General features: G+C 29.0%; 1 protein-coding gene across 1 annotated transcript; it reads right to left on the reverse strand.

Moving 5' to 3' along the window:
- Positions 1-6,401: 6,401 nt before the first annotated feature.
- On the reverse strand, positions 6,402-8,066 carry LOC119685610 (UDP-glucosyltransferase 2-like). Its single transcript, XM_038099945.1, has 2 exons — positions 7,798-8,066; positions 6,402-7,739 (listed from the first exon to the last, which is right to left on the reverse strand). Exons 1-2 carry the CDS (start codon positions 8,039-8,041, stop codon positions 6,418-6,420), a joined length of 1,566 nt encoding a protein of 521 aa, XP_037955873.1. The 5' UTR covers positions 8,042-8,066; the 3' UTR covers positions 6,402-6,417.
- Between the last annotated feature and the right edge of the window lie 1,765 nt (positions 8,067-9,831).

The raw sequence follows: 9,831 nt of genomic DNA on the forward strand, positions 1-9,831 counted from the left end.
ATTTAATACATTCAATTGAATATCTTCCACAATATCAGAAAAATAATTGAGTTCCTGCCAAAAGTTGCGTTCTGTTTGTATAGATTCAATCATCTCTAAAATCAAAAATTTAAAATATAAAAAACTATTTTTAATGGAAATTATTTAAAATTTAATTGTCTTCTTTTTTAATTTTAGTATTAAATATTTTATTAAAATAAATTACCGTCTTGCAGCTTGATAATATCTGCCACCGATATATCTCTAAAATTTGGTATAGGTTTTTTCTGTGGAAAAGCATTTATTACAGTTACATTATGACCGCGGTCTGCTAGAGTCTTAAGATATGGCAAGACTAATATGTATTGCGATGGTCCTGGAAAAGGAAATATGGCCAAAATATTTGCACTTTCACTATGTCCCACAATTATTGCCAGCATATAAATGCTTATAGCTAGTACAACCAGGTTTTTCATCTTTAATTGCCAGACATGTGTTCTTAATAAAGTAACAGTTTAAACTGATAAGTGAATTCAAACAAAACAAAGTGATAAGCAATTTTTGCTTAAAGGGCACTTAAATAGAAGTTTAAAACTGTGTTATCATTTTATTATCATATTCACAAAATAATTTTAAATTGTGTTTAATTTAATCAGCATTGCATTGTAAAAATGTTTAAATATGTGTATGTACATCATTAGAGTCAACTATCGGACAACTAATTCTGTGATATTGAAATATATATTAATGTATAAAGAAGTCTGTACAAATATACAATAATAAACTATTGAGAAATATTTTCTTAATTACAATTTTTCTGATTATAAATTTAGATATGAAGCAACATTACAATCTAAGTAGACTACAAGCGCAATGACTTTTCAGATTTTACTTAGATTAATCTGATTTACTTGTTTCAATGGAGGACAATTGTATAACATAATGAAACGTAATGTAATCACACATCCTTTTTGTATTTTAAGTCATATATTTTAAATTTATTATTATGAAAAAGGAATAGTACACTGCAACCTTAAAGATCTGTGTGCTCCTTAGTCGGAAAAGTCTTGAATCCCTATGTTCCATGAAATACCCTCCTAGGTGTTTCTTCTGGGTGTGCATCTCTGCCTGGCACTCCCATAGCACATGATATGCGGTTCTCTCTCTTCTCTACAATATATGCAGTCTAAGTTGGATTAGATTTATAACTTTATCAGATGATTATTCAATCTACAGTAACCGGTTTCCCGTAATAATTCTTAGGCAAATCATTGTTTGTTCTGTATGCAATCCTTGAAGCGGCTTAAATTCTAAATCCCTAAAAGCATTTTAGATAGTGATAGTCTTGGTAGCTTTTCCCAATAGAGTTCTCTTTCTTTTTCTTCTGTGCCGCTCAAAAGAATGGACAGAATTTCTTTACCTAGACCACGGAAAGGTTCTGAGCCTATTTTTGTTGAAGCCGCGCCCCTTCTTGCGAGTTTATCTGCTATTTTATTTATGTCATATAAACATAAAAAAGTCTCCGATTTTAATATTACGTTACTTAACAACTAAATCATTTTTAATCGTCATTAAAATATTGGTTTTATATTTATAAGTTTTCTATTTATGAGAGTAACAAAGTTCGAAAGTTCGGGAATTTTGATAACTACGACAAATCTTTTAACCAGACCTTATTAATATCCTTTTATGGATATTGATGCAAAATTTACTAGTATTTTTTTTATAAACATCAAAAGCTCTTTTACTATTTTTCGTCTGATTTAGTAGAAAATCATATTATTTTTTAACAAAGTTTAATATTTTAATATATAATATAATATCCATGTACGCAATGCGAACGAAAACGTTGGAACACCATAATTGTTCGAGCCTTTGCTATTATACAGCTATATATTTGTAATACAAAATTATATAATATATAAAACAGATTTTCTATGCAAGCAGCTCGAAAATCTTCAAGCAACTCGAGTGTCTTCAAACAAGTGTTGAACAAGTCTCTTGAACATTTGAATAGGTATATGTTGATCGAACATCAGGCCTAACTCTAAGTCTGCACTGGTGTGATGTTTCGCAAAATTTTTCCATAAAACTTAATTTTTTTCACTTTTTTATTTTTTATGATACTCGGGCGGAGCCAAATGTCAAATTAACTTAATACACTATGTCATCTTTTATTACCTATATTTTTGCAAATCATACCTAATCTATATCGCAACTTCCTATAATTTGGCACACTTTCATGTTCAATCATGAAAAATGTTTATAATCAGTACAAGAGTACCTAAGTGCATTTGATTATTTTTTTACGTAGTTATAATTATTATCTCAAATTACAAATTCTTATTATACAAACAAAATTAGGGTCTCTGGTTCATCAAAAATATTATTTTTAAAGAATAAATGGTGCTTATAGTATAACAACTACGCGTACTGATATTACTACTACTAGTACCAGTAAAACATACACTTATGCATATGTACAATATACGTTTATAAACATTTATATATATGTTTCTGGCAATACTATGAATGGTGATTTAAGCTAAGCATATACTCAACAATGTTCTCACTATTTACTCACCATAATTGGTCTTTCTTAAGAACGGGTCTTATTTATGGCAATATTTTACTGTAGGAAACATGACACTCTATTAACAATAGACGATGTTCTTATCAGCTGAATTATGAAAAATGCTGCCAAATAAAGAACCTTGTTTTAATTAGGATTATTTATACCATAGTAAAATACTGTTTTTATAAACAATGAATTTATTTTTATAAATTTTTTGTTGGGCAAAAACTGCCAGCAAACAAATTTCTGAAGTAATAATAAATGAGTTAATCTTAGAAGAAGTAATTTGTAAGTTTGTGCTAATGATAGGTTTAATCTTCAGTCTTAGTTCAAAGTTGTTAACTTAAACTGGTTGGTTTAGTTTTATTAATGTAAAATGAAATAAAATGAAATGAAAAATAAAAACATAACTATATTTTATTTTTGTTTTTACAACTATCAAATAAGAAAGTACGCGAGTGAATCTTATCAAGAAATGTACAATATAAACACATATATATGTATACATAATTAATTGCTATAAGAGCTACATACTTTGTGATTTTTTTAATAATACAGTTATATAATCCAAGACTTTTTATTCGTTATTACGAATAGTTTTATATATTAAATTTACAGTATAGTTACATTGTATGGGTACCTATGTAACTCCATAGAAAATTCATAAAACTTATATAAGTTTTTATTAGGAAGTTTCGTACAACTGATTTCTAACTATTTTTCTTTATAGTCTATTATTGAAATATATCAAAACAAACCCTAAATATTATTTTCGAAATGTCCTACTATTTAAATATTTATTGCAATTAAAACTGAATATTTATCTCATGCGAGATAAGAGCTAAACCATCACAATTGCCTTGACAGCGGTTAAATGCTTTTGTTGTCAAGACCACCGTATAAGATACAATATCAAAAACTCGATTAAGAGAGATATCAAAATTTTTGTTTATTATTATTTGTAATTAAACAGATGATTTCAAAACAAATCTTAATTGAAAACAATGCATTTTACTAACATATACAGGGTGGCTCGACGATAGCCACTTGTGCTTTTCCAGCCAAATATAAGGCAATCACTCCATCATATTTGACATCAATCACATGCAACTTCTATTCTTCAATACAAAAATCAAAATGCCTTCGTATGCTTGTAAATAATATAATGAACTGTCGAATTAGCAATGTAAAAGCAAGTTTCCAAATCTTAAAACCTTAAAACTCAAATTTATTGGGATGACTCTGGTGAGGATGAGTATATCCCGCAACCGCAATGACATCGCAACAGTAGCTGCGTTTCAGCAAACATGATCCGCTCAATGATCTGGATTATCTTTGCTAAAACGATACGGATCACGTATAAAAATAATTGGCAACGCATGAATTATGCCAGTTGGGTTTGTGTTCAAAATTTTTTGATTTGTCTGAATAATTTTGGCACTACAAAAATAAGTGTGAAAGTTTTAAATACAAAAAATCTAAAAAAATAGAAAAAAAAATAAAATCTGTTGAAATGTCTGAAGTATAAAACGTAAGTTTTTATTTAGTATTTACTTTAAAACTTAAATTTAATTCTATAGTAAATAAATGAAAATTGCAGATTTTATTAGAATCATCGAGCAAAACTGACTCTTCCATTCCCTTTTTAAATACTAGTTCAAGTGTATTAAACTCAAGGGATGAAGTTCATCAGCACGGATATAGTGGAAGTTTTCTGGAAACGATCAATAATTTTTCCGTTAACGATTAATTGATTGGTATTTGCGCATAAAAAATATAATTGTTATATATTAATTATGTTTCATATTTTAATAGATTTGTTAATAAATTCCAATCAGCAAATACAAAATAATCGTGGTGGTCACAATCGGACGAGAGCAATAAAGGAATTTTATATATTTTTGTGGTATATGGCAAATATGAATACTTTTTGCGAATTTGGTATTTGTTTTGTGCATACCAAGTGCTTCTATATGTGAGAATAGATTAAAAGAACATAGTGTTTAGCGTATATCAATTGGAAACCAAATTATAAAATACGCACTTGCTAATAATGCATAAAGTGGAAACTTCAAAAAAATTCCCGTTGAGTAATTGGTTGCATATGTACTGTTCACATGTAATTAAATAAATGCACCACACCTTAGCAATTAAGCTTATTTCAAAAGGAAGAAAGAGAAAGAAATCTGGAAGAAAACAACCGAAAATTGGTGAGGGGAAAAAGTGAGTTGAGAAACCGGAAAAAAAGGTACTGGACAGTGTAATAAAATGAACGGATGCAACTTAACTTAAGATAGAGTTCAAATGAATTAAAATAAATTATAAAACAACAACAATTAAAACTTAACAGAAAGAAATTTACTGAAGTGCAAAAATTACTAAAAGATTATTAAAAGAAAACATTTAAATAAATTAATTAAATCAAGTGATTAGTTGCTGACTGCAAACCATGTATGTTCAGAATAATATTTGCTCAACACCGAAGAAGAAGACTCTGAATTAAAGGGAAAAACCCAACTGGACGGACATTAGCCGGTTGGATAGCTTCAAATATTGTTAACGGCCAGCAACAGTTGTATGCAGCAGCAGCAAAGAATTCCACAGCATGTTTTATGTTATGTATATATTATATCAATGTCATTTTTTTTATATAATTAATTGAATTTTGTATATATAAATACCTATACATATAAATCATATTATATATATACTATATAATGTTATATACTATATAAATCACACATTACATGAATTGTATTAATTATTTTATTACTTATTATTGTATTAGTTTTCTTTGAAATATATCTAGTTTGTAATACTTAAACATATATTATATAACCTGTATTATTTATTTTGTTAGTTATTTATTTTATTAGTTTCTGTTTGGAAGTATCATGAATTGGTTATTCTTAGTTTAAATAGTTATATTATATTTTTTGTACTGAACCCTGGTATACGCTGAGTATACCCCAGCCTGGGAAAGGGCCGGCAAAGGTCTTTACAAACGGTATCCCTTCAACACCAATGTGTTGATAAAGCACTAGCGACGTCAATGGCAGCCAACTAATTTAATATTAAATAATACATTAGAAAACTAAAAATAAGAATTATAGCATCTATAAACGATGCGTTAACCAACTTTCTGTATGGTCTACTCGATCAAGAAGGCAACAATTATTTCTGTGGAGAACAGCAAACGTTCCAAATCGCGTAGCATGTAATAGTGGGTTCAGAGAAAGTCTCTCCACCCATTCTCTTTCCTCCTGTACCAGGCGCATGCTTTCTGGCTTAAATTAACATAAACCTCTAGGTATTAAGCCTATTGATCACATCTCCCTCCCGTGATTACTAGAATGAAGTCACCATTCTGCTGTCGAAATTCCTCCATTTATTACTGTGAGGTGGTTGTACTGGGTTAAAGTCTCGCACTGTGTCTTTTATTGCCTTTCACTAACTGCTCAAAACAGTTCAGAGAAAGTAAGTCTATAAGCTTAACTCTGATATCTGGTTAGAAAGAGAAAGGGATGTTTGTCCATTCACTCAGCAAAATTTCTGTTTTTTTCCACAAAAAATTACATCCACTTTAAAATTTTTTTAATTCTTTTCTCCATTAGTTGAGTATATTATATATTTTATACATGAATATATACATATATTTCTATACAAAACAGATACTGTATAATTATATTAGATAGAATAGAACAAAAATGAAACAACTTTTTATTATTTTCGTGAAATTGATTGGATTTAATATATGATGAGTTCGCAAATTCTATAAATTTTTTTACCAACCATGGACTTAATAAAATAAAAAAGTGAAAAACACAACCTATTTCTACATAAATAATAATTTTATTACCGTACTAATTTTGTTTTGATTTAGTTTTCCGTTTCGAACGTTTTCCATATATTAAACCTATTAGCTTATATATTACCAAAGTAATAAAACTCAATACAAATAATATCACCCCTACTATAGTCAAAATGATATCTATACTATGATATTGCCAGAAATTTAAGTCAGCGCCAGTATTACGTAAGTGTAGGGCACCATCATGTCGCAAAACATACTCCAACCAAAAAATAGCAGTCTCGACTGGAGTCATTGGCTGATCTCGTAAACGTTTTGAATACATTTGTACATTCTGTGTATAAATTGGATTATACAACAACTCGCTTAGACCAAGCTTTAAGTCGGCTTCATTTAAAGTTTTGAAGTCCACGCCTTTCGCGTAACCACGTTTAACAGCATTCGCGACGTTCATGGGCTGATCAGCGAACATAGGTATACCCAGCACCGGCTTAGCATGATATATAGCTTCGGTTGTACTTAGTAAACCACCATGTGTGATGAAAGCCTTAACATTCGGATGTGCCAGTACTGATGGTTGTGGGTACCATTTACTTATGTATACATTATCTGGCTTATTCGGCAGTTCGGTATCTTCAAATTTCCAAAGTACTTTTTGTTTTAAAGAACGAAAAACATTTAGAAATATTTGTAGTTTTTCTGGTGGCAGATCTTTACTTTTCAAATTCGAACCCATTGAAAAGTAAATGGCACCTTCAGTAGCATTATCAAGAAATGCTTGCAATTCCTGTGGTAATGGATCTGGTATTTGTTTAATATGCACACCGCCGACTTCTATCATATTAGTAACATATGGGCGTGGATAACTAAGGGAAAAATGTTGATTAAGCAATACTAATGAAAATTTCTTTTGTATTTCCTGTAAACTTATTTTGGCGTTAGGAAAGAATTGCTTATATATCTCTTCTTGTTTTGGTAGATAGAAAAAATTATAATACAAATTATCTATTCCAATATGTATAAAATTTGACAAACGTTCTCGGTATGTCATTTTAGTGTCAAATGGAGTAAATACTGAAGGCAAAAAAGAAGGCGGTGAAGTATTTCCAACAACTCTATCAATAAAGCTTGTTGTGCCAAAAGTTGAGAGTCCCACAATAGGTGCATTAAAATGTTGCGCCAAACCATAAAGTGACTCTGCCAAAAATAATTCCATTATAATCAAATCGAACTTCTCCTCCGATGATTTCAACAATTTCTGTATTTCCTTATTACGAAAAACATTCGGACACATACTCAAGCCGATATCATACATTGCCATCATATTCTCCAATTCACTTAATTGTTGCATTTCATCGACATCTGTCAACAAATCTGGAAACAAAAATTTCTGAAAATCACTAAACTAATAATATCAGATCTAAATATATACCAGCCACTAAATTTGCATTCTCGGGTATGTAAATATCACGAAAATTTTTAACAGGTTTCTGTTGTGGAAACATCGAAATAGATGTTACCTCATGTCCTCGTTCGGCTAAATTTTTTAATATAGCTGAAGCAAATATATACTGAGAGGGACCAGGAAATGCAAATACGGAAAGTATCTTCGCACTTTCTGTCTCTCTAGTAAGTAAGCTACCTAACACAATCAAAAATATTAAACCGAATTTCATTATGTTCACTCGCCACACAACAAATTAGAACTGAACAGCTTTAAAAATCAACATATAAATAGAATATTTTAGATTGCATACGAATTTGAAGTCTCATATACTTTTAACAACAAACATATAATTTCATCATGAATTACCAAATGTTTTTCAAATACAGCAAACACGAATAACAATGACTTCGCACAAAGTTCTCAACATTTGTTATTAATTGAATAAAACAAACTATTATCTGTGAGCAGTGACGGATCCATAACTAAATGAGAGATCTTCTCAGTTGCAAAAACTTACTGAAATAATTATTGAATGAGCTTATCGCCGATCTGCTGTTCTCTGTTTTGAAAGAGAATCCATTTTAGTTCTAAAGTATTGTCTATAGTTTCTTAATTAAATAATAAAATTTGTTAGATTGTTTTCATTTTTGCCGAATGTTTACATTAATTTCTTTTAATTTAATCTAATATTTTATAGAACAAAATATTATCAAATGGTTTAGTCATTTTATGATTAGTTTCATTAAACTGTTTATTGGATAATAAAATTAACAACAGTTAATTACATTTTAATAGTCTTATTTATCATTATTTATCATTTATCATTAACAAACCTGTTATGACTTTAAAAAAAAACATTATAATAAAATATATTAGAAACCAAACATAACTTCAAGCTTTCACACTCATGTCCGTTCTATCTTAAACAGACGTAAGACTGAGATAGTAACCTGAATAAGAAAATGTTCTCAAAATTATTTCAAAAAACACTTTGAAATATTAAGAGAAATATTTTTTTCTTTATATGTGAGTTAACATTAAAATTAATTTTAAAGTTTATTATGAATAAGGGACTAGAGTAGGTCCTTCGCCCGAGAAAAAGTAAGAGATATAAACAGTACACCTTTTTTCTTTTTGGTAAATTTTTTATTTGTCTAAGGAGTCGAATATCAAATATGCGAGATTAGCAGCGCTGACGGTTTTACATCGTCTTTTAACACATGCTTCGATTAAAGTTCTATTGCATGAACTTTAGCTTAAGATGCTGTCGGTTTATAACTCTCTAGAATAATTACTTGAAACACAAACTTCACTTTTTTGATACACACGCCATAATTACATATAATAGTTCTGTTAGACTTTGTTTGTCGCTTCACTCGTTAATAAATATTTTAACGAGTGCAGCGTCTAAACGTATATTGCTAAACAAAGATCTATGATATAGTTTGTTTAATGTATAAAATTGTATGAGCTTAAAGCAAATATTACAAAACTTAAATGAAAAGAATAAACATTTTCAATATTAAATTAGTAAAACCGACTATGAAAAATTGGGATATTTCCGGTATTGGTATTTTGTACAGGCTTTGTATAAAATTTTATTTAGAAAAGATTGAAATTTTCTGTTGAAAGATTTATAAAAAGATCTTTCAGGTCGCAGTACATGAGAGACTATCCATAATAATAATAATCTTATAATTATAACATTTTTACAATAAAAATATTGTGGTATTAATTAAAAATATATAGTTTTGGTTGTATTCAGCTTATATTGTAATTATTGGAATTGGAATACTAATTTCTTATCAAGTACTCTTTCCGCAAAATGAAATACTGTAATCATTGCAACCTTTTCCGACTATTCTGACTATTTAAATAAAGCTCTATATCCCTTCATATGGTTTTCATTTCAAAATGATTTTGTAAATTAAAATGTTTCATTTGCGTTACTAAAAACTCGAATAGAAGTAAAATATGTTTGTTTTTGTACGATATTGGAATGATTTTCAGCTTTACATG

The sequence above is a fragment of the Teleopsis dalmanni genome, chromosome 2, assembly GCF_002237135.1.
Source record: "Teleopsis dalmanni isolate 2A chromosome 2, ASM223713v2, whole genome shotgun sequence".
Classification (NCBI taxonomy): domain Eukaryota; kingdom Metazoa; phylum Arthropoda; class Insecta; order Diptera; family Diopsidae; genus Teleopsis; species Teleopsis dalmanni.

Coding starts and splice junctions, on each gene's coding strand:
- LOC119685610 (XM_038099945.1), bottom strand. CDS start 8,041: ATGAAATTCGGTTTAATATTTTTGATTGTGTTAGGTAGCTTACTTACT. Junction 7,740..7,797: donor GAATGCAAATTTAGTGGCTG/GTATATATTTAG, acceptor TTTTGTTTCCAG/ATTTGTTGACAGATGTCGAT.